General features: G+C 44.7%; 1 protein-coding gene across 1 annotated transcript in view; it reads left to right on the top strand.

Moving 5' to 3' along the window:
* The window catches only part of LRRC31 (leucine rich repeat containing 31), a 47,332-nt gene extending 22,290 nt beyond the window's left edge, over window positions 1–25,042 (top strand). The window contains exons 5-10 of the mRNA XM_066600870.1: window positions 16,960–17,127; window positions 17,599–17,766; window positions 19,483–19,650; window positions 21,028–21,195; window positions 22,750–22,917; window positions 24,437–25,042. Of these exons, the coding sequence (XP_066456967.1) occupies window positions 16,960–17,127; window positions 17,599–17,766; window positions 19,483–19,650; window positions 21,028–21,195; window positions 22,750–22,917; window positions 24,437–24,753 (1,157 nt within the window). The 3' untranslated portion in view covers window positions 24,754–25,042. The remainder of the gene's footprint in view (window positions 1–16,959; window positions 17,128–17,598; window positions 17,767–19,482; window positions 19,651–21,027; window positions 21,196–22,749; window positions 22,918–24,436) is intronic.
* The last annotated feature ends 204 nt before the right edge of the window (window positions 25,043–25,246 follow it).

The raw sequence follows: 25,246 nt of genomic DNA, 5'->3' as shown, positions 1-25,246 counted from the left end.
GATCAGCCCCCATTTTCCAGCCCAGCAAATCCAGTGGGGGCGTTGGTTGTGGGTGTGCGTTTTGTCTCCACCTATTCTTATGGTGGAGAAAGATGCAACAATACCCAGAGGCATTGCTCATTCTAGGAGAGAACAATGAGGGGGTCTTCACTTTGGCGAGAAAATCGTGAGATTTTATTGCGATGCAAGAGTGAGTGAAAACACATGATTATGAAACCAATGATTTTTAATGGTTTAATTCTCATTTGCGTTATTTTCATTTTTGCGATGCTGCATGAAAAAAAATTTCCTTCTCATCTCTCCTAACAACCTGCGTATGTACTGTGTTTCAAATGCATTCATTGAGAACAATAGGGCTCTTTACACAATAAAATAGAACATGCTGCATTCTTTGCGCATGTAACATATGCAATAAATATACGATAGTGTGAGTGGAACAATGAAAATTAATGTACTTTCATTTACGCTATTTACTATGTATTATGCACACATACAGTGTGTGCATAATATGCAAAGCAAATAAGTTTTTTGAGCCCATTTAGACGGGATGAATGTAGGGGAAAGTATGCCCGACGCTCGTCCCCGGATACACTTGCTCCAGTGCTGTTGCACTGGAACTAGTATTGCTGGCTCACTCACAAAATGGCCAGCAGGAGGGAGGGAAAGATGCAGGAGATTTCTATTTAATTCTGAATGGTTGCTATTTACACGGAGCGATCAGCGATCAGCTAATTATTTATGCTGCATAAACGATGGACGATAAGCTAAACGATCATCGTTCAGTGTAAACAGCAGCCATTCAGTACTGAACGGCCGCTATGTTAAGTCAATGGAGAGGAGCTTCGGAGCGCAAGGAGAGAAACCTCCTCCAGCCGCCCCGCTGTGAGCCAGCGATACTAGCTCCTGTTTAACAGCACGGGAGTGAGTACATGCGGGGACGAGTGTCGGGCATCGTTTGCCCGACATTCATCCTGTCCAAATGGGCCTTTAGTCTTTTTATCTGTGCCACTACTCCCTATAGACTGCAAACTCTTTAAAACTTCCTCTATTAGTTTGTCCATGTGTCTGGCTATGACAGTCTGTCTACTTCCCAGTAAACACTGGATAGACTATTGCAAGTTTCATTCTGAAATAATATTGATCCCTCATGAGAAAATGGAGCGCAGAGGGAGATTCCTTACTGCTGTGCCCTCTGCATGCATGTTTACATTTAAGGTGTGGAAGACATATCCATTACTCAGAAGATTCAACATGCTTGTCACCTCCCGAAAAATAAATATATGAGCGAATTACTTGGAGCTGCATTCTGCTTGTCGCATTGCTTTGGCTGGAGAAACACTGTGTTGTATATGATGAACTAGACAATTGAAAATGTTTAAATAAAAGTATGACAATTAAGCGATTGACCCATTTTATGCCCTAATGATGAACCAATATTTCAGGTTTTTTTCATTGTCGCTTTCAAAAGATAGCAGAATAAAAATGTTATAGTTCTTGGAATGCAGCAACACAAAAACAAATTATTAATATTTCCGTCAACATAATCATATGAGGCTTGTTAGGTGCGAGTTGTATTTTTTTAATCGCATCATTTTGGGGTACATATAATGTGTTATAAAACTTGTATTAAATTTTTGGGGAGTGGATTGGGAACATTTTTTTTAATTTCATTTTTACAATGTTCAGCATGCAGAATAAACAGTGGTCAGCACAATTACGGTGATAACTTTATACAGTTTTTTATGTTTTTCTATTTTTATACACTAGAAACTCTGTTTTTTAAGATTTGTTTTGGCATTGCCACATTCCAAGAGCCATAACATTTTTATTCTTTCGTCAACGGAGCTCTAGGAGGGCTTGTTTTCTGGTATTGTCACATTCTGTTGCATTTTTTTCTTTCAGTCAACGGTGTTTTTTGTTTTTTTCAGGACAAGTTGTACTTTATATTGGTATTACTTAGTTAGCCATATGACCTTTTGATCATTTTCTATTCCATTTTTTTGTGAGGCAAGATATGAAAATAGCTTACTTTGTGTCATGTTTTTATTTATTTTGTTCATGGCGTGCCCTGTGCAGGTTAAATAATGTATTAACTTTTTCTGTGGGTCATTGTGAATGCGGTGATACCAAATTTTATTTATTTATTTTTTTTTTTTTAAACAAATATTTTATTAATAGAGATGAGCGAACGCGTTCGTCCGAGCTTGATATTCGTGCGAATATTAGGGTGTTCGGGATGTTCGTTATTCGTGACGAACACCATGCGGTGTTCTGGTTACTTTCACTTCCTTCCCTGAGACGTTAGCGCGCTTTTCTGGCCAATTGAAAGACAGGGAAGGCATTACAACTTCCCCCTGCAACGTTTAAGCCCTATACCACCCCCCTGCTGTGAGTGGCTGGCGAGATCAGGTGTTCGCCTAATATAAAAGTCGGCCCCTCCCGCGGCTCGCCTCAGATGCGGTGTGAGTTAGATGAGGGACAGTGCTGTTTATACCGGAGCTGCTGTAGGGAAAGAATTGGTAGTTAGTGTAGGCTTCAAGACCCCCCAAAGGTCCTTATTAGGGCCACTGATAGCTGTGTGTTGGCTGCTGTTAGCAGTGGGATTTTTTTTTTCTCAAAATCGCCTCTGCAGACCGTTGCACCTGGCATTAGGGACAGAAGTGCTGCATAGGCAGGGAGAGTGTTAGGAGTGAGTGTAGCCTTCAAGAACCTCAACGGTCCTTTCTAGGGCCATATTTATCCGTGTGCAGTACTGTCCAGGCTGCTGTTGGCTGTGCTGCATTTTTTTTGGGCTTCTCAAAATCGCCTCTGCAGAGCATTCCACCCTCCATTGATACTGCAGGGAAAGAATTGTATAGGCAGGGCCACAACACAGTTATTATTCATAGAATATACGCAGTGCTGCCTGTTGGTGGGAAAAAACTGAAAAGAAATCTATTTGTCCAGCCTGTGTCCGTCCTTACGGGCGGTGGAGACGTGTGAGCTGCGTGAAAAACATTGCTAAATCATACGCACCCAGCTACGCTTTACTGCTGGCTTCGCCATTTGCTTTCCTTAATTGGGAAAAAAAATACCTGCTCTCCAAGAGTTATAATAACTCTGCTACCCTCACGTTCTGTGACACATAAGCAGGGACACAGCGCAGTTATTAAACTTCGCAGGTTCATTGAATATACGCAGTGCTGCCTGTTGGTGGGAAAAAACTGAAAAGAAATCTATTTGTCCAGCCTGTGTCCGTCCTTACGCCTGTGGAGACGTGTGAGCTGCGTGAAAAACATTGCTAAATCATACGCAGCCAGCTACGCTTTACTGCTGGGTTCGCCATTTGCTTTCCTTAATTGGGAAAAAAAATACCTGCTCTCCAAGAGTTATAATAACTCTGCTACCCTCACGTTCTGTGACACATAAGCAGGGACACAGCGCAGTTATTAAACTTCGCAGGTTCATAGAATATACGCAGTGCTGCCTGTTGGTGGGAAAAAACTGAAAAGAAATCTATTTGTCCAGCCTCTGTCCGTCCTTACGGGCGGTGGAGACGTGTGAGCTGCGTGAAAAACATTGCTAAATCATACGCACCCAGCTACGCTTTACTGCTGGCTTCGCCATTTGCTTTCCTTAATTGGGAAAAAAAATACCTGCTCTGCCACAGTTAATAACTCTGCTACCCTCACGTTCTGTGACACATAAGCAGGGACACAGCACAGTTATTAAACTTCGCAGGTTCATTGAATATACGCAGTGCTGCCTGTTGGTGGGAAAAAACTGAAAAGAAATCTATTTGTCCAGCCTGTGTCCGTCCTTACGCCTGTGGAGACGTGTGAGCTGCGTGAAAAACATTGCTAAATCATACGCACCCAGCTACGCTTTACTGCTGGCTTCGCCATTTGCTTTCCTTAATTGGGAAAAAAAAATACCTGCTCTGCCACAGTTAATAACTCTGCTACCCTCACGTTCTGTGACACATAAGCAGGGACACAGCACAGTTATTAAACTTCTCAGGTTCATTGAATATACGCAGTGCTGCCTGTTGGTGGGAAAAAACTGAAAAGAAATCTATTTGTCCAGCCTGTGTCCGTCCTTACGCCTGTGGAGACGTGTGAGCTGCGTGAAAAACATTGCTAAATCATACGCACCCAGCTACGCTTTACTGCTGGCTTCGCCATTTGCTTTCCTTAATTGGGAAAAAAAAATACCTGCTCTGCCACAGTTAATAACTCTGCTACCCTCACGTTCTGTGACACATAAGCAGGGACACAGCACAGTTATTAAACTTAGATAATTCATTCACTAGAGGCAGTGGGGCCTTTCGTTTTCCAAAAAGGGCAAAAATTATATTTGGCCTGCAGTCTTGCGCCAATTTATTTCCTGCCTGGGAAATCTAATCACTGGTAATACAGCATGCTGAGGGGTAGGGGTAAGCCTAGAGGACGTGGACGTGGACGTGGCCGAGGACGCGGAGGGCCAAGTGAGGGTGTGGGCACAGGCCAAGCTCCTGATCCAGGTGTGTCGCAGCTGTCTGCTGCGCGATTAGGAGAGAGGCACGTTTCTGGCGTCCCCACATTCATCGCCCAATTAATGGGTCCACGCGGGAGACGGTTATTAGAAAATGAGCAGTGTGAGCAGGTCCTGTCCTGGATGGCAGAAAGTGCTTCGAGCAACCTATCGTCTACCCGCAGTTCTGCGCCGTCCACTGCTGCCAATCCGAATCCTCTGTCTGCTGCTCCTCCTTCCTCCCAGCCTCCTCACTCCACTACAATGACACCTGCTCAGGAGCGGGAACACTCCCAGGAACTGTTCTCGGGCCCCTGCTTAGATTGGGCAGCAGCGGTTCCTCTCCCACCAGAGGAGTTTATCGTCACTGATGCCCAACCATTCGAAAGTTCCCGGGGTCCGGGGGAAGAGGCTGGGGACTTCCGCCAACTGTCTCAACAACTTTCTGTGGGTGAGGAGGACGATGACGATCAGACACAGTTGTCTTGCAGTGAGGTAGTAGTAAGGGCAGTAAGTCCCAGGGAGCAGCGCACAGAGGATTCGGAGGAAGAGCAGCAGGACGATGAGGTGACTGACCCCACCTGGTGTGCAACGCTTACTCAGGAGGACAGGTCTTCAGAGGGGGAGTCAAGGGCATCAGCAGGGCAGGTTGCAAGAGGCAGTGCAGTGGCCAGGGGTAGAGGCAGGGCCAGACCGAATAATCCACCAAGTGTTTCCCAAAGCGCCCCCTCGCGCCATGCCACCCTGCGGAGGCCGAGGTGCTCTAAGGTCTGGCAGTTTTTCACAGAGACGCCTGACGACCGACGAACAGTGGTGTGCAACCTTTGTCGCGCAAAGCTCAGCCGGGGAGCCAACACCAACAGCCTCACCACCACCAGCATGCGCAGACATATGATGGCCAAGCACCCCGCAAGGTGGGACAAAGGCCGTTCACCGCCTCCGGTTTGCACCCCTGCCTCTCCCCCTGTGCCCCAACCTGCCACTGAGATGCAACCCCCCTCTCAGGACACAGGCACTACCGCCTCATGGCCTGCACCCACACCCTCATCTCCGCTGTCCTCGGCCCCATCCAGCAGTGTAGTTCAGCGCACCGTTCAGCCGTCGCTTGCGCAAGTGTTCGAGCGCAAGCGCAAGTACGCCGCCACGCACCCGCACGCTCAAACGTTAACCGTCCGCATCGCAAAATTCATCAGCCTTGAGATGCTGCCGTATAGGGTTGTGGAAACGGAGTCCTTCAAAAGTATCATGGAGGCGGCGGCCCCGCGCTACTCAGTTCCCAGTCGCCACTACTTTTCCCGATGTGCCGTCCCAGCCCTGCACGACCACGTCTCCCGCAACATTGTGCGCGCCCTCACCAACGCGGTTACTGCCACGGTCCACTTAACTACGGACACGTGGACAAGCACAGGCGGGCAGGGCCACTACATCTCCCTGACGGCACATTGGGTGAATTTAGTGGAGGCTGGGACAGAGTCAGAGCCTGGGACCGCTCACGTCCTACCCACCCCCAGAATTGCGGGCCCCAGCTCGGTGGTGGTATCTGCGGAGGTGTATGCTTCCTCCACTAAAGCACCCTCCTCCTCCTCCTCCTCCTCTGTCTCACAATCAAGATGTGTTAGCAGCAGCATGTCGCCAGCAGTCGGTGTCGCGCGGTGTGGCAGCACAGCGGTGGGCAAGCGTCAGCAGGCCGTGCTGAAACTACTCAGCTTAGGCGATAAGAGGCACACGGCCCACGAACTGCTGCAGGGTCTGACACAGCAGACCGACCGCTGGCTTGCGCCGCTGAGCCTCCAACCGGGCATGGTCGTGTGTGACAACGGCCGTAACCTGGTGGCGGCTCTGCAGCTCGGCAGCCTCACGCACGTGCCATGCCTGGCCCACGTCTTTAATTTGGTGGTTCAGCGGTTTCTGAAAAGCTACCCACGCTTGTCAGACCTGCTCGTAAAGGCGCGCCGGCTCTGCGCACATTTCCGCAAGTCCCACACGGACGCTGCCACCCTGCGCACCCTGCAACATCACTTTAAGCTGCCAGTGCACCGACTGCTGTGCGACGTGCCCACACGGTGGAACTCTACGCTCCACATGTTGGCCAGGCTCTATGAACAGCGTAGAGCTATAGTCGAATACCAACTCCAACATGGGCGGCGCAGTGGGAGTCAGCCTCCTCAATTCCTTTCAGAAGAGTGGGCCTGGTTGGCAGACATCTGCCATGTCCTTGGTAATTTTGAGGAGTCTACCCAGGTGGTGAGCGGCGATGCTACAATCATTAGCGTCACCATTCCTCTGCTATGCATCTTGAGAAATTCCCTGCAAACCATAAAGGCAGCTGCTTTGCGCTCGGAAACGGGGGCGGGGGAAGACAGTATGCCGCTGGATAGTCAGGGCACCCTCCTGTCTATTTCTCAGCGCGTACAGGAGGAGGAGGAGGAGCATGAGGAGGATGAGGAGGAGGGGGAAGAGACAGCTTGGCCCGCTGCTGACGGTACACCGGCTGATTGCCTGTCATCCTTTCAGCGTGTATGGCCTGAGGAGGAGGAGGAGGAGGAGGATCCTGAAAGTGATCTTCCTAGTGAAGACAGCCATGTGTTGCGTACAGGTACCCTGGCACACATGGCTGACTTCATGTTAGGATGCCTTTCTCGTGACCCTCGCGTTGCACGCATTCTGGCCACTACGGATTACTGGGTGTACACACTGCTCGATCCACGGTATAAGGAGAACCTGCCCACTCTGATTCCCGAAGAGGAAAGGGGTTCGAGAGTGTTGCTATACCACAGGACCCTTGCGGACAAGCTGATGGTAAAATTCCCAGCCGACAGCGCTAGTGGCAGAAGGCGCAGTTCCGAGGGCCATGTTGCAGGGGATGTGCGTAGATCGAGCAGCATGTACATCCCAGGCAGTGCAACAGTCTTTAAGGGCCTGGCCAGCTTTATGGCTCCCCACCAAGACTGTGTCACCGCTCCCCAGTCACGGCTGAGTCGGCGGGAGCACTGCAAAAGGATGGTGAGGGAGTACGTAGCGGATCGCACGACCATCCTTGGTGACGCCTCTGCCCCCTACAACTACTGGGTGTCGAAGCTGGACACGTGGCCTGAACTAGCCCTGTATGCCCTTGAGGTGCTTGCTTGTCCTGCGGCTAGCGTGTTGTCGGAGAGGGTGTTTAGTGCGGCTGGGGGAATCATCACCGATAAGCGTAGCCGCTTGTCAACCGACAGTGCCGACAGGCTAACACTCATCAAGATGAACAAAGGCTGGATTTCGCCAGACTTCTGTTCTCCACCAGCGGACAGCAGCGATACGTAAGCAATACGTAGGCTGCACCCGCGGATGGAAGCTACGTTCTCTCTCACCATCCAAAACGGGGACATTTGTGCTTCATCAATCTGTGTCTAATATTCCTCCTCCTCCTCCTCCTGCTCCTCCTCCTGAAACCTCACGTAATCACGCTGAACGGGCAATTTTTCTTAGGGCCACAAGGCTCACTCAAATAATTTTTCAGAACAATTTTTATAAGTTTCAATTAGCTTAAAAGCGTTGGAACTTTAACTTGAACCAATTTTTCGTTACACTGGGCTGCCTCCAGGCCTAGTTACCACTTAAGCCACATTAACCAAAGCGATTCACCTGCCATCTTGGTTGGGCATGGCCAATTTTTACTGAGGTACATTAGTACTGTTGGTACACCAATTTTTTGGGGCCCTCACCTACAGTGTAATCATAGTAATTTCTATGTTCTTCGCCTGCACTCATGGTACAGAAAGGTGTGTGGGGTTGGCCTACAGTTTAGCTACATAAATGTCACTTGTGCCTTGGCTATACTAAGGCTACTGAAATGGAACGAAGACTGCGCTCCCGCTATACTGCTGCTTCAGAATTGTTACTGGGGCCTGTCTTGAGTGCTACTATTGCTTACATGGAACGAAGACTGCACTCCCGCTATACTGCTGCTTCAGAATTGTTACTGGGGCCTGTCTTGAGTGCTACTATTGCTTACATGGAACGAAGACTGCGCTCCCGCTATACTGCTGCTTCAGAATTGTTACTGGGGCCTGTCTTGAGTGCTACTATTGCTTACATGGAACGAAGACTGCGCTCCCGCTATACTGCTGCTTCAGAATTGTTACTGGGGCCTGTCTTGAGTGCTACTATTGCTTACATGGAACGGACACGTGGAGAGGACACGTAGTGCCTCAAAAACATCCCCCTCCTCCTCCAACAGGGAAAACATTGTTGGCAAATGCCTTTGCATTGGTTCGTCTGGCGGCAGTCCAAGAATTTCACCTTTACCGACACTACAAGAGAGCCCCCCCACCATCCCCCCGCCACGGCCCACTTAATCCTGGCCACATTCCGAAAACCAACAAAATACAACCGTGGTACTAGGTCCGCAGTCACCACCACATTACCACCAACGCGGTTACTGTTAAGGTGCATATAACCACGGACACGTGGAGAGGACACGTAGTGCCTCAAAAACATCCCCCTCCTCCTCCAACAGGGAAAACATTGTTGGCAAATGCCTTTGCATTGGTTCGTCTGGCGGCAGTCCAAGAATTTCACCTTTACCGACACTACAAGAGAGCCCCCCCACCATCCCCCCGCCACGGCCCACTTAATCCTGGCCACATTCCGAAAACCAACAAAATACAACCGTGGTACTAGGTCCGCAGTCACCACCACATTACCACCAACGCGGTTACTGTTAAGGTGCATATAACCAGTCTGACTGGGGCATGCAGACACCTTGACAGAATGAATAGTGTGTGGCACATAGGTTCCCCATTGCTATGCCCACGTGTGCAGCTCCTGATGGCGGTGGCACAGGATTGTATTTCTCATTGCTTCTGTACAGCATTGTGGGCTATCGCCCCGCCCCTATTAAAGAGGGTCGCTACCTAGCCGTGCCAACCCTGTGCAGTGTGTGCCTGCGGTCCCTCGTCGTGGCAGACGCACTTATAAATAGACATGAGGGTGGTGTGGCATGAGGGCAGCTGAAGGCTGCGCAGGGACAGTTTGGTGTGCGCTGTGGGGGGGAGGGGGTGCGGTTGGGCAGCATGTAACTCAGGAGAAGTGGCAGTGGAGTGTCATGCAGGCAGTGATTGTGCTTTGTTGGAGGTAGTGTGGTGCTTAGCAAAGGTATGCCATGCTAATGAGCGCTTTTCAGAAGTAAAAGTTGTTGGGAGGGGGGGGGGGCCCACTCTTGCCGCTATTGTGGCTTAATAGTGGGACCTGTGAACTTAGGATGCAGCCCAACATGTAGCCCCTCGCCTGCCCTATCCGTCACTGTGTCATTCCCATCACTTTCCTGAATTGCCCAGATTTTCACACATGAAAACCTTAGCGAGCATCGGCGAAATACAAAAATGTTCTGGTCGCCCATTGACTTCAATGGGGTTCGTTGTTCGAAACGAACCCTCGAGCATCACGGGAAGTTCGTTACGAATAACGAACACCCGAACATTTTGGTGTTCGCTCATCTCTATTTATTAATTTTCACAGTGGAAATAAAGTACATTATAGACAAGCATAGAGATTCCGATACATACAGATGTGCATATCTGTCCACAGTATTGATAGACATTGGATGAATATTTCCATTATAACTATGTTCTTTCAGATCTTATATATGCATAACCACTTATAGGGTAGCCATAATGGCTATTTCCCATCAGTTGTGGACATAAAGCTGATGAGAAATCACCATGCAAGAGTACAACTCCTGTGGAAAACAGTAACAACAATTACTATTAGGAACAACATTTTAAAGTTAGGAACTGTTGGTCTGGGTTAAGCACCACCAAGACAGGCCATACTGCTGAGTGTGGTCGATTATGTAAGATACATGCCAAATGCCACAACACACCACCCATCTTCTTCCTTCCTAAACCCAATGATCATAGTGCGGGGAAAAAGACTTAACAGGAATAACCTGAGAATTGAAGCCACTTTGCCCAGTTGTTTTTGAATTTTCCCACCTGGTCTAGTTTAGTGGCAATTAAATGTTCCATTACGCAGTTGTGTTGGACCATTAAGAAAATTTCGGATAAGGAGGGAATATCAGAGCTTTTCCATCTTCTAGCAATAGCTGATCTAGTTGCCGTCAGTACATGGGATAAGATCACAAGGTCAGGGGGATTGCACTGTTCTATGCCTAGTGATAGAAGAGCCACACTTGCACTCCAATGAAAGTCAATCTGTAGAATGGAGCAAAGTGACAGATGTATTCGCTCCCATAGAGGCTTGAGCAAATCACACAACCACCAGACATGTATCAGTGTGCCTGTTTGTTTGTGGCATCTCCAACATAGGTGTGAATGCTGTGGTGAAATCTTTGCTAGACGATAAGGAGTCAGGTACCATCTGTATAAAAGCTTCCTATTGGTTTCTAGGTGATTTGCACAGTGAGAGGTCTTCAAACTGAGTTGGAATGCTAGTGACCATTGATCAGAGTTGAAGGATTTCTGAAAATCTCTTTCCCAGTTGATTTGAAAAAGAAAATTCTTTAGGTGTAAGCCAGATGATAGGGACGCATAGGCTTTAGATATGCCTCCAGCTTGCTCCCCACTCTTGTATAGGAATGACTCAAACTTTGTAAGTAAGGCTGTAGGCGGGGGTTTTAGTGATGAGAGATAGTGTCGTATTTGAAGGTATTTATAGAACTCTTTATGTGGTAATAGGTATGTTGCATGTAGCTGAGCAAAAGATTTCATAACAGGTCCTTCAAATAAATCCTCTATATTTCCGATGCCCAGATCCAGCCACATGTCAAGGTTTATATCTGGTATTCGTGATTGGATCACTTCCAAAGGCATTTTAAAGATTCGGCAGGGAAGGAAATTAGTTACTATAGTCATTCTTTTCCACATGCAAAGGGTAGCAGTGATAGTAGGGGAAAAGGATGTAGGGAAACTCTTAGTTAGTCTGGAGACCCATAGGAGATTTGATAGTTTAGAGTATCCAGTAATATCAGACTCAATTTGAATCCAGTGTTTAGAACTATCGTTTATCCACCAGCTTTTAAGTTGATCAAGTAATGATGCATAGTAATAATCCTTTATACAAGGGCACCCTAGCCCTCCTTGGGATGGGTGGAGGTATAATACTTTGGCCGGTACACGCGCTCTCTTATTGCCCCAAATATAGTGCATCAACAAACTTTGTATTCTATTTAAAGTGCTATTGGGTATAACCACAGGGAGGTTACGGAATAAATATAAAATTTTTGGAAGTAACAACATTTTAACAAGGGCAATGCGGCCTATCCAGGAGATTCGTAATTTAATATAGTTTTGGATGTCTTTTTCTAAACTAGACAGTAAAATGTTTAAATTAATATGCCCTAATTGGCTAGTAGGGAATGTTAGGGTAATACCTAAATAGGGGATTTGTCCATCTACCCACTGATAGGGGTATAGTGATTGTAGTTTTGCTTGGGTGTTTTTAGAAATTCCCATATTGAGAATTAGAGATTTGGAAGCATTGATTTTGTAGTAACTGACTCGACTAAATTTTTCTATAATTTCTGATAAAGTACTGAGGGAGGATTCTGGGGATGTTAGACTAAGAATAACATCATCTGCAAATAGGCCTATGCGGTGTTCAGTGCTACCTATTACGATGCCGGAAATGTCTGGAGATGAGCGAATCATATGGGCGAGGGGCTCCATCACCAGAGCGAATATTGCTGGCGATAGTGGGCAACCCTGTCTAGTTCCGTTTGAAATATCAAATGGTTTAGAAATAGAACCAGAGGTATATACTTGAGCAGAAGGGGAAGAGTACAAGGCCATTATAGAGGAAGTCAGATGACTGCCAAAGCCAAATTTCAGAAGCACTTTTTTAAGATACCCCCAGTGTACGCGATCAAACGCCTTCTCTGCATCCAGAGTAAGGAGCAGAGAAGGGGTTCCACGGGCACAAGCTACAGAAATGATATTAATGAAACGGCGTGTGCCATCACTAGTTTGACGACCTTTAATGAAACCGACTTGGTCCTTGTCGATTAGATTTGGCATGATCATCATTAATCTGTTTGCCAGTATTTTTGCATATAGCTTTATATCCGTGTTTAGGAGGGAGATTGGCCTAAAATTTGTAGGGGTATCAGGAGTTTTGCCAGGTTTGGGTAGAGTAATAATGAGAGCTCTCAACATTTCTGGAGGGGGTTGCCCTTTCATAGCTATATCATTAAATACTCTGGTGAGATAAGGGGCCAAAATGTACCTATAGGTCTTATAATACTCACTAGTGAGACCGTCAGGTCCAGGGGATTTGTTAGATTTCAGTGCTTTTATTGCTTTGAGGACCTCAGCTGAGTTAAATGGCTGAGAAACGGCATTCAACTCCGCGGGAGATAGTGTGGGCAATTGTACGTTTTCCAGAAACGAGGATATTTCAGTATTTATGGGTTGGGTGATTGAACAATCTTCCTTTAAGTTATATAGAGTCTTGTAGTAGCCTGCCAGTACATCAACAATGCCTTGAGGGTCATATATCTTAACGCCCTGAGTGTCATAAAGGAAGGGTATACGCGCTTTAGCTGTACGGATTTTTGCTTGTTTCGCTAATGTAGACCCAGTCTTATTGCCTTGCCAGTAGTATGTTAATTTTAATTTCCTTAGAGCTAGATCGTGTTCATAGATACGAAGCTCCTGGAGCTGCTGGTGTAAAGCTGATATCTCTCTAGCTCTATCTATGGAGTAGGATGTTTTATTTAATCTATGTAATGTACCTAATTGCGTTTGTAAAGACAGTAGCAAGGCGTTCCTGCGTTTTTTATCATAAGCAGCTTGTTTAAGAAAATGACCTCTAATAGTAGCCTTATGTGCGCACCATAATGTTGGGTCAGAGATCTCGCCATTGTCATTGAGATCGAAGTAATCTAGGAGGGCCTGCAGCGACTGGGGTGCATATTTTGGGTGTTGTAGTATGTAATTGTTAAGGCGCCAAGTCACAATAGGTGGTTGATTAAATTGTTCTTGAAGAGACATTGCTACTGGCGCGTGGTCTGACCATGTTATGGCACCTATTGTCGTAGATGTAACGTTTTTTATAAGGTTTTGATCTATCAGAATAAAATCAATTCTGCTATATACTTTGTGAGGGTGTGAAAAATAGGTATAGTCGCGCTCAGTCGGATGTTGTAGGCACCAAATATCAAAAAGATTTTTGTTGTTTAGTAGGGGAACAATAGAGGTTGGTTGGTTTGTATTCTGAGTAGTGGATGAAGTGTCCACTGAGGGCCATAGAGTTTTATTGAAGTCGCCCAGTAGCACTAATGGGCCCTCTTTAACCTGATCTATAGTTTTTAAGATGTTTTTAATAAATGTATGTTGCTTAGAATTAGGGGCATATATTGAGGCTAGAGTATACTTAAGGCTATTAACAGAGCATATCAGTATGACGTAGCGTCCATTGTCATCTATGATCTCTTTATGGACCGTAAGTGCAACTGTATCCTTGATGGCTATGGACACACCACATTTTTTATGTGTTGCAGGAGAAGAGAAAATATGGGGGAATCGCTTGTGTGTCAGCCTAAATATGTCTTCTTTGTTTAAATGCGTTTCCTGAATGCATAGTATGTCTGTATTAGTTGTATGAGCCTCCTTCCACACCATTGATCTTTTAAAGGGTGAGTTTAGACCCTTGGCATTGATCGATAATATTTTAAGTACCATAATACAAGAAGTTAGGTGCACTGAATTCAGGGAGGGATCTGTGGGGCCCAAGAGAATTATCTCTATTATGTGGGGCCCCCCAGCTCCACCCCCGATCACAATACGACCACAGCCCCATCACGTACAAGCACATCCCAGACCTTTTAGCAAAGGGAAACAAAGTAAACTCAAAATACCAAACACAATGGCTAGAAATATGGGCCTGTAAGGCCAACAAAAGAAACATTGAGATAAATGGTACACATATTACCATAGTTCTCGCGGGGGACTGGATTTACCGGTTACCAGTAGTTTACGTGCCAGATACGGCAGTTTTAGAAGAGAAACAACCCGAGTAAGGAGAGTCCCCAGTCCTGTAATGATTGTTCCGTAGGAGGTCGTGTTAATTGGCCACAGAATGTTCTTCAGTGCGTTTCTTGCTATATGGAACTGTGGACCATTCCTCCCGTAGGGATGGGGAATTCCTTTTTCCATTAGATCCAAGTGGTCCAGGGTGGCCCTGTGGGAGAATATCCCAGTCCTTGCAAAACTGTAAGGCTTCTTCCGGAGATTGTGCATAGAATTTAGTGCCATTTCTAGTGATAATCAGTTTCACCGGGAAGCCCCATTTGTATATGATGCCGTGTTCGCGAAGTATTTTTGTGCTCGTAGCATATGCTCTTCTTCGTAAAAGTGTCGCCGCTGACAGGTCTGCAAACAGTGTAACATTTTTAAAGCGGTCTGGAAGAGTAGGTGGGGTTCTAGCGGTTTCCATCAATTTTTCTTTAATTTGGAAAAAGTGTATACGTGCGATGACGTCTCTTGGTACAGATGCGGGTAAAGCTTTAGGCTTAGGGAGCCGGTGTGCTCGATCGATTGCTAGATCATAGTGAGTGGCGTTGGGAAGGAGGACAGTGAAAAAATCGGTGAGGAATTCCCCAAGATCCTCTGTTTTGCCAAATTTTATTTTTATTACTTTTTTAAAGAAAGATGGGGGTTTTGAGTTTTTTTTATTTTTTATATTTTCACCCTTTTTAAAACTTTTTATATTTGTTCCGCCAAGGGACTTGAATGTCAATATGTTTTATCGTTGGTATAATAAACTGCTATACATCAGTACATCAGTATATGAGTGTATTATATTGGTTTATAGATGGTCTATAGGCCACCACAGATGGCAGAGGCCATCTTCAAATTTCTGGGTGCCATAGCAACCCATTGGGACTCCATGATCACATCACAGGAAGTCTGATGGATGACAGAGGGAGCCCCCCCCCCCCCCTTTGTGAGCCTTTGAAATGCTGTGGCATGTAAAGGGTTAAACAGTAGGGATAAGTGGTTTCTGCGGCCCCCACTGTTAGAGCAGATAATGGGCTATCATCTGACAGCTGGGTCCCTGCTGCTATCCACACGGGAGATCTGTGTTGGTATTGTGATGCTGCGCTGTAAAAAAGAGCTGCATCAGAATAAAGCGATTAAGTTTGAGTTGAGGTAGAGTAGGATCCAACAGACTGCTGTGGATTCCATATCACTTTTTATTTTATTATACGGTTAAAAAAGTATAAGGTTAGCCAAAACAAAAAGTTTTTAAATTATATGTTCCTCTCTTACTATCTACTCTTCAGGTTTTGGCTTAAAAACACATCATACAGTATGCCAAGTGTCTGCAATTCCAAATACTAAGGCCTCAAGCACATGGGATTGCAGGGAGTCTGCATGCCACCATATGGTGCACCATCATAATAATAATAATGATAATTATATGCGCTGTGGAATATGTTTGCGCCATACAAATAAAGATTAGTATTATTATGGTGCACCATCATGTGATGGTCCACGGTTTACATATAAACAATAGGATTTATCATATGCTACAAACACAGCGTGGTTCTGTCTATAAGTTGTTTCTACAGGTTGTCTACTACTGCTAGCTATGGGGACTGTAGAAGGGATGTAGATATCACAGGTGTATTGGTGAAACTAAATATCCTTAGGTATTGTTTGCTTTGATGACCATCAAACTAACAACAACCACTTGACCATGAGTATGTATGTTTGTGTGTAGGTGCTTCTCATGCCCTGCCCCTGATGATGCCATTGCTCCGCCTCTGGTGATGTCATCACAGGTCCTACAACATATATAAAACACAGAGCCTGACCAAGAGGAGAACAACAAAGTTAGGGCTCTTGGAAGCGGAGGACAAAAACGACACTGAGAATACAACTAAGCCATTATTATCTCAGACACAACTCAGCATTCCTGACAGAAGACACCGGCCTACTGCCACCACAGAGATCCGGTTGGCTGAAGGACCTGCGGTGACATCACTGCTGTGGTAGGATCCATTGTGCTGTTTGTTGGAAAGTACTGTATACTGGATAAGCCGACAGCAGCCACCAGGACCTGTGATGGCATCACCGTCATGTGACCACCTTTGTGGTGGGAGTCAGGGATCACATGACCAGGGGCTGATCACTGTATCCAGGAGTCTGCTAAGCTAGTGATATCTGGAAATCAGCCTGGATGTAGCACAGCTGTGTGTGTGTGTGTGTGATGTGTGTGAATCAGGATGCATGTAGCAGAGCTGTGTGTGTAATGTGTGGGGTCAGGATGAATGTAGTAGAGTTTTGTGATGTGTGGGGATCATAATGGATGTACCATGTAGCACAGCTGTGTGGCGCATTGCACCACCAGAAACACTGGTACTATAATTTCCTAATAATTACTAGTAACAATATTATATGTAAAGTATGATGACAGTAAAATATATCCCATTTATTATATACAACCACTTTTTTCTCTACATAGGAGAAGCACTTCAGCATATTCCCAATCTGCAAGTATTGGATTTATCATGGAACGGTGAACTTGGAGGAGCCTTATCCAGGCTCACACAACACTTCTCAATCAATTGTGAATTGAAGTCATTAAATCTAACAGAGTGCAGTCTTAAAGCAGAGGATGGCAATTCACTAGGTACAAATACATTATCCATATCTATCTGTCACTAACCCCCCAAAATAGCTAAAGCTAGCGAATATAAACCAGAGTTTCCATTGTAGTTATCCTTATGTAGTCCTTTACATTCCCTAACGAGTAATCTCTGTAAAACCACCAAGATTTGGTTAGTAGAGAAGACTTCATCAGATCCGCACTCTCTTGTGGAAACTCGTGTGCTCACTCTCTATTTTACAGAAGTGTTGGAAGGGTTAATATGTTATCAGTATTTCTGCCCATTGCATATTGCATAATATATTGGCAATGTGTCCCCTGAGCCAAAGCAGGGAGTACAGTATAGAGTGCTTACATCTTTTATCTTCTTGTACTGTTGAAGAGGGTAGAGAGGCTATCGAACAGAAAAGACATTACTCCCTTACTATTGTTTTGTTCATATATAGAAATGATTGAATTATTTTGTGTAATTAAGCTATATTTTCCCCATTTTAGCACAGGCTATTAGCAAGATGTCAAGAATGGAAGTTTTGGAACTTTCAGAAAATAAAGAACTTGGAGCTGCCATAAAGAATATCACTGAAGAACTAAAAAACTGTTCATGTTTGTGCATCCTAAAACTGCGCTCTACGGGCCTAGAGCAGGACGGCATCAATTCTCTGAGTCAGTAACTATATCTCCTACATCATTTAAAGCCTGAATTTGCTTGTCTTCTCAAGCCTTCCTCTAAGAATGCAGAGTAGAGATGAGCGAGCATACTTGTCCGAGCTTGATGCTCGTTCGAGTATTAGGGTGCTCGAGATGCTCGTTACTCGAGACGAGCACCACGCGGTACTCGTCTCGATTAAACGAGCACTGACCATTGAATTCAATGGAGCCGGCAATACAGCCGGCTCCATTAAAAGCAATGGGCTGCCGGCGATCGCGGGATGAATTGTCGGGAAGGGCTTAAATATATAAGCCCTTCCCTGCAATTCATCCAGAAATGTGTAAAAATAAAAAATAAATATATACTCACCTGGTCCCGGCAGACGGAGTTCAGCGCGGCCGGCTGCAGTCCTCCTGAACTGCTCTGAACAGCTGTGAGTAGTATTCAGCAGCCGGGGATTTTAAATCCCCGCCTGCTGAATGAGCTGCCTCTGATTGGTCACAGCCTGACCAATCACAGGCAGATCTCACTCACACCCATTCATGAATTCATGAATACGTGAGTGAGTGCTGCCTCTGATTGGCTTAGGGGCAGCTCTCAGCTGAATGTCTCAGCTGAAGGGCCTGCCCTATCCGTTTCTGTGTCGTTCCCATCACTTTCTTGAATTTCCCAGGTTTTCACAAATGAAAACCTTAGCGAGCATCGGCGATATACAAAAATGCTCGAGTCGCCCACTGACTTCAATGGGGTTCGTTACTCGAAACGAACTCTCGAGCATAACTGAAAGTTCGACTCGAGTAACGAGCACTCGAGCATTTTGGTGCTCGCTCATCTCTAATGCAGAGCGTGAAATCTCTTTCTCTATATCTTAGTGCCAGATGGCAGAAAATAAATATACAGTATGTTTGTTAATGTCAGTGTTGAAGAAATGCAATAGATGTTTGCTTATCAGTCCACAGTAGTCCGCTGCCCTCCTCACTCTATAACAGCCACCTTGTTATACATAGTAGCATAAAGGCTGCTGTCACGAAGAATGGCTGGAGACTGCAGTAATGCTATATTCTTTCTTTTTATGATGTTCTTAGACAAATGGCACAGATATAGTATACCTGTACTTTTGACATATTGTAAGTGACATGGGTTGTCCAGTTGTAAACTATTGATAGACCATCCTCAGGGTTAGGCCACTAATACGGTAGTAGATAGTGCTGGTTGGTTGGTTGGTTGCATATGACATCCATTTAACTCTTAGCCAGGTCTGTGTGCCTATTCACTGAGCTGATTTCTGCAGGAAGCTCAGAACAAAGTAAAAGTATTCAGCGAACAGCGGGTGGTCTGTTCCCTGACTACAGCTCCCAGCGGCTCACACGCTACTAATTGGTACTAATAGGCATTAGTACCAATTAGTAGTTTATGCAAAATGATCGCTCAAAAGCCATCTTTTGAGCAATCATCTTTATGTCTAAGTGGGTCTTTAGTTGCTCAGTTGTCACTAGTCATTCCGTTTCAGCTCATACAAAATGGTCTCTCAGACATGTGTCTTCACCTGTAATGTGCACATCTATTTATATGTATGTAACCAGCTATTAGCTCCTATTAAATATCTGCATACGTATGAAACATGCCTTTGCATAATCTGCTTTTTTCTCTTCTTGCTAGAAACCTATTTTTATTGATGTTTCGCTTTATTAGCTTTATGAAGAATTGATTTGTTTTTCTTTTTCGGGTAGGTTCTGCATTCCAATATTGGCCCTATTTACTAAAACTGGATCTATCATGCAATAAGGCAACAGGTGGTGGATTCTGTGAGGCTGCGGCACGTCTGACGGCCTTCAAACAACTGGAACTACTAGATATTCATCAATGCTGTCTTTCCAGAGATGATGTTAAAGCCTTGAGTAATACTATGATTTTTTTAAAAATTTACATATCTATGTTAACAATTCCAAATGTGAAGGTTGAAATTAGGCTGTGTTAGGGCTCAGGTCAGGGTTTCTGTCTCCTTTAGTTGGAGGAGAGAAACTGAAATAAAACAAAAAAAAGGATCATTTTTCCCCCCGTTGATTTCAATGGAAATTAAAAAGAAAAGAAAAAAACTAAATCTGACAGAACGGAGACCTTTCCATATTTTTGAAACCCAATTAAAGTCAATGAGAAAAAAAGATCAGTTTTTTAAAGCCTTATTTCAGTTTCTTTCCTCCAAAAATGGAGCAGAGAGACAGAAACCCTGAACTGACTCTAACGCAGGTGAGAAAGCAGCCTTACCAAGTATTCTTAAAGTGTTTACAATGCAGCCATTGCTGTGACAGGTACCTATTGGTCCTAAAAGGTGCCATATAACATAACACATAAACTGAGTATACATAAGAGACAGGGCACTCATTCTGGGAAAATTGCAAGACGAATTTTATTTTTTAATAGTACTAATTAATGTGGCATTGAATTAATTTATTCTATACGTGAATGAGAATGACTGAATAATCGGTATTTAAGCCGAATGATTAGTGAACGAGCTAATGATGATTTTTATGCCTACATAAAATGAATGATGAATAGAGTTGAGCGAACGTACTCTTACAAGCTTGATGCTCGTGCGAGTATTAGCATACTCGATGGTGCTCGCTACTTGAGCGAGCATCACGCCGTGTTCGACCCCGCCCCAGTTTTGGACCCTCCCCACCGCTGATGTGTCAGATTTGAGCCCTCCCCGCTGCGACGCTGCGCATGTCAACGGTAGTTTGTGAGAGAGAGAGATTTTTTACACGATAATGTTCCGTGTACAAGGGCCTTAATTGTCAGAGGACTTTGTGAGTAAAAGGACAGTATTACCAGCAAACTTATGCAGCCATTGGCCACCCTGGGTAAGGCTTCGTCCACATGCGGTTACCGCAGAGTGGAAATGTAAATGACTAATCTGTCAAACCTCTCTGGAACAGCTTATTTCCTAATGGAACAAATGGTCAGACACGCTGAAATGCAACATGCCCAATCCTTATTTTATCCAGAAGCAGACATGAGGATACATTATATTGTCAGTGGACACCGACAATTATCCAGTGTGTATGGCCAGCCTAAAGCAGCTTGTTGGATTTCAACATAACTATACCTTTGCTTCTTCAGCAACAAGAATATTCCTCTCCCTTCTGTAGTAACACGCATGTGCGACCAACCTGCGCATACATGTTTATGGGGGAAGGAATTGTGGATGAATAGGAAGGCAGAGGAAACAATGAAAAGTTGAGATTTTGTCTAATTGCTTTGTATTTGTATTCTAGCTCAGGTCATACCACTCCTATCCAACCTTCAGTCTCTGGATATGTCATCCAACAAAAGCATAGGACTTTCTTCAGAACATCTTTTCAGCCGGCTACGTTTTCTGCCTAAACTGAGATTCGTGAATATCAGCAATTGCACATTAAAGAAGGAATCCTTCGCAGGACTGAGTATGCATCTATAGCTAAAAATTACTTTAAAACATATTTGTGCATCGGCAACTTATCACCTTCTGAAAGCCAACCCATAAAGAGAGCAGAACAGCACCCAATCGTGTGCAAAGCATGGCTGCTCCTCTGTAGAAATAATCTTGTTACCCAACCATATAGATCATCAGAAGACGTAGAACGCAGCTTCCAAAGTGTCGTGTTAAAAAGTTTTGGTTTTTTTTGGCAGTAACAAAAACTAATCTTTGTATTCCATAAAAGCAGGTGTTTGGTTTTTTTTGACACGGCACTCTGGAAGCTGCCTTCTGCTTCTTCTGATGACCCAACTGAAAAGCAATCAGCCTCCAGCTGATTAGTTTCCAGTAAATGACTGTGAAATGTATAATTGAAGTATTGCTATTATTGAATACATTGGAGACATCTGAAATGCCATCTTTGACGCTCGTACAGTGCTGTAAGTTTTAGGCAGGTGCGGAGAAAAATGCTGTAAAGTAAGAATGTTTTCAAAATATAGAAGTCATAATAGGTTTTTGTCAAACAAAATTCAAAGTGCACGAACAAAAGAGAAATGTAAATCAATATTTGGTGTGATCACTAGAGATGAGCGAACGTGCTCGTTTAGGACAATTACTCGATCGAGCATCGCTTTTTTCGAGTAACTGCCCACTTGGGCGGGGGGCAGCGTGGTGGAGCGGCGGGTAGCAGGGGGGAGCTCTCCCCCTCCCTCCCCCCCCCCCCCCCCCCGCAACTCCCCGCTCACCCCCGGCATCCCCCGAATCTTTTTGCCCGATTAGGCAGTTACTCGAAAAAAAACAATGCTCGATCGAGTAATTGCTCTAAACGAGCACGTTCGCTTATCTCTAGTCATCACCCTTTGTCTTCACAACAGCATCAATTCTTCTAGGTACACTTGCACACAGTTTTTGAAGGAACTCGTCAGAGGTTGTTCCAAACATCTTAGAGAACCAGGCACAGATCTTCTGTGGATGTTGGCTTGCTCAAATCCTTCTGTCTCTTCATGTAATCCCAGACAGACTCGATGTTGAGATCAGGGCTCTGTGGGGGCCATATCATCACTTCCAGGACTCCTTCTTCTTCTTTACCCTGAAGATAGTTTTTAATGACATTGGCTATATGTTTGGGGTTGTTCTCCAGCTGCCGAATAAATTTGGAGCCAATCAGAAGTCTTCTATTTTTTTTTAAAGAAATTCTTACTTTGTAGCATTTATCCCACACCTGCCTAAAACATGTACACAGTACTGTAAGCCAATGAAGGCTGATGTTCTGGAATATGGATCAGTATTTCTGTCTTCGTTGCCTTATATGTGGTCAACCCATCATCATAATGGAAAATCTACACCTCTTCAAAGCATCGGAAGGTACATTTTTCAAAGATTCAACCAGTGCTGATAATTTGCCACCTCTATGAACTTTGCTACTCTTGGTCTGTAGTTTCAGGTCATTATTTCTTTTGACCACAAGTGCGCAGTACAGTATATGTTGAATTACATGCCAAGCACTTTGAACAGTACAAGTAACTATAACATGTTTCTCTAGCGGAAGCCTCACATTACCTAATGGACCTTCAGATGCTGGACCTTTCCTGGAATAAATGTGTTGGAGGAAACCTGAAACTGCTTTCTGAAACTCTTAAGACTGCTACAGGCCTACAAAGACTCCTACTGAGCAGCTGCAATCTGGTCACACAGGACCTGGCAGTCATAGGTAATTATGTTTGTACTATATCAGCAATAGTCTGTTTTATAATATGTGGCTGCAAGGGTTTACTTCAAATGTCCGTACTAGCACGTGACTGCCCAAGCCCATCACTGGCTGCAGAGGTGATCTCAGTAAGGCCGGATTCACTCGGACGTATTTGTGCAGGAAAACTTTGTCTGTGCAGTACGCAGAGAATAGAGCCCATTGACTTCAGTTGCACCCAAAAATATGCAGCATGCTCTTTCCCCCTTCACGTTTGTGCAGGGAAACAGCACCTTTGAAACTCATCAAACTAATTGGCCATTTCAATGGTAGAGAGCATTATTGCATGTCTTTTTGCGCATGCAAATATGCATTATTTGCACGTTCAAAAAGTACAGCAAATATGTGGCACAATTGCGCATGTAATTCTATGCATACGCTCATGAGTATACGGCCTAAGTATGGCATGTAGCAGCTAAAACCAGTAATATAGATTGATACGGTCACACGCAGGTACGTCACATCATAGCTTCAGCTGATGAAACAGCTCATTTTTTCGTTAAGTTGTGAAAAATATAAGTAACTGTTAACTTTTCTGGACTGAAACTTGTTTTGGAAACTTTTCTCTTTTTTTTGGTGAAAATTAATTAGCATACTATGCTGCTAAGAATTACAAATATGTGTTAAATCAGACATATTTCAGCTTTATAATATTTTGCGCCACAAAAAAAAGCAGAAGCTATAAATGGCCCAACAGATCATTTCTAGCTAGAACTTAACAACTGGTCCTACCGTATATTGGTCAATCAGAAGCTACACTTGCAGTAAAATAGTAATTAGGCCCAATGTCCACAGGAAAAATAGGATTTGTAAATCCGCGTGGGTGTCCCGTAGCGTGATCTGCGCCCATAGGGATGCATTGGACACCCGCAGGTAATTAAATACCTGCGGATGTCATTTTTCCCTGGCGCGCGGATCGCACATGCGGGAAAGCACCCGCAGCATGCTCCATTTTGTGCGGGGCTCCTGCAGCTTCCATTGAAGGCTATGAAAGCTGTCCAACCCCGCGGCACACCTTCAGCTGTATTTGTGCTGTGCCGCGGGAAAGCAGGAGTTAAAAAAAATTAAAAATGTGCACGGTGCACGACGCATGCGCGTGGCATGCTGCTAGTGTGCCAAGCACACCTGCTGGGCAGATGGAGGGCAGATCTGCAGCGTCCGGACAGGTAAGTATATCTGATTTTCTGGCCTCATGTCTTCGGGGCAGGAGGCACTCGCTGCGGGATTTTGTGCAGGCCCGAATTTCCCCATGGACATAAGGCCTTATGCTTTATTTAGTTACAGAGAAATTGGCATTTTTCTGGCTGTTTTGAGGAGAGTTACTGAATGATAGTTTTAAAGTATTCTTTTGAAAGAGGTTGTCTTGCCAACTTGACCTAGAGGGCTTACTTAAGAAGTGATTCTGTTTAGTGAAGACATGCAATATAATTTTGTAAAATATCATACATTTGAGTCATTTTATTTCATTTTCCATGTATTTCAGCCTCTGCAGCACAAAATGGTCATCTAGAAGAATTAGAGCAGCTGGACATTGCCTACAATGACACAGTACCTGACGAAGGGTGGTCTCTATTCTTTGAAAGCGTGTCATCTCTGAAGAACATAGTTGAATTAGATATTAGCTTAAGACCTGCTTCGTCCCGTGAATGTGGACCGTGGTTCATTCATTTGCTCTCCAATCTGGTAAAGCTACCTAAACTGAAGGAACTGGGATTGCAGCGCTGGGCACTGTCTACAGCAGAGCGCCAGCAGCTGAGCCGTATTCAGAGGGAGAATAATATCAATATACACTTTGACTAACCTTTTATGTACTTTATATATGAACATGTTCAATTTGATAAGTTTTATGTGATCAACCACCAACTTATTAGAGTGTGAACCCCTTTATCCTTCCTAAGAAAGTGAAACGTCTGAGCTTTATGTGCACTGGAACTTACAAAGCTTTCAGATATTATGAGATTTCCCTGTTTGCCTAATACAGAACTGGTTTGGCAGGCGTGGGGAACTAGACACCAGCATTCTGCAGGCATTCCATTTACAATGGCGTTTTGTGCAAAAGGGCTGAATAAATTCCAAAACTGCTTTGAAATCTTGTACTTCTGGGCCAAAAAAACAAACCTACCAGCATCACATGGCCTGAACATGCAGGGCAAGAACATTGGAGGAACAGAAAACACATGTGTTACTTCTTAGAAGATTTAGAGCATGTGTAGGATCAGTATGGTGAAAATCGGGCACCCATATCATCTGCCTTGTGCCAGAGTTGTGGTGTCAAAAAGTTGTAATGTAGGGG

This window comes from Eleutherodactylus coqui, chromosome 1 (genome assembly GCF_035609145.1).
Source record: "Eleutherodactylus coqui strain aEleCoq1 chromosome 1, aEleCoq1.hap1, whole genome shotgun sequence".
In the NCBI taxonomy this organism is placed as follows: Eukaryota; Metazoa; Chordata; class Amphibia; order Anura; family Eleutherodactylidae; genus Eleutherodactylus; species Eleutherodactylus coqui.
This window is presented reverse-complemented; position numbering and strand designations above follow the sequence as displayed.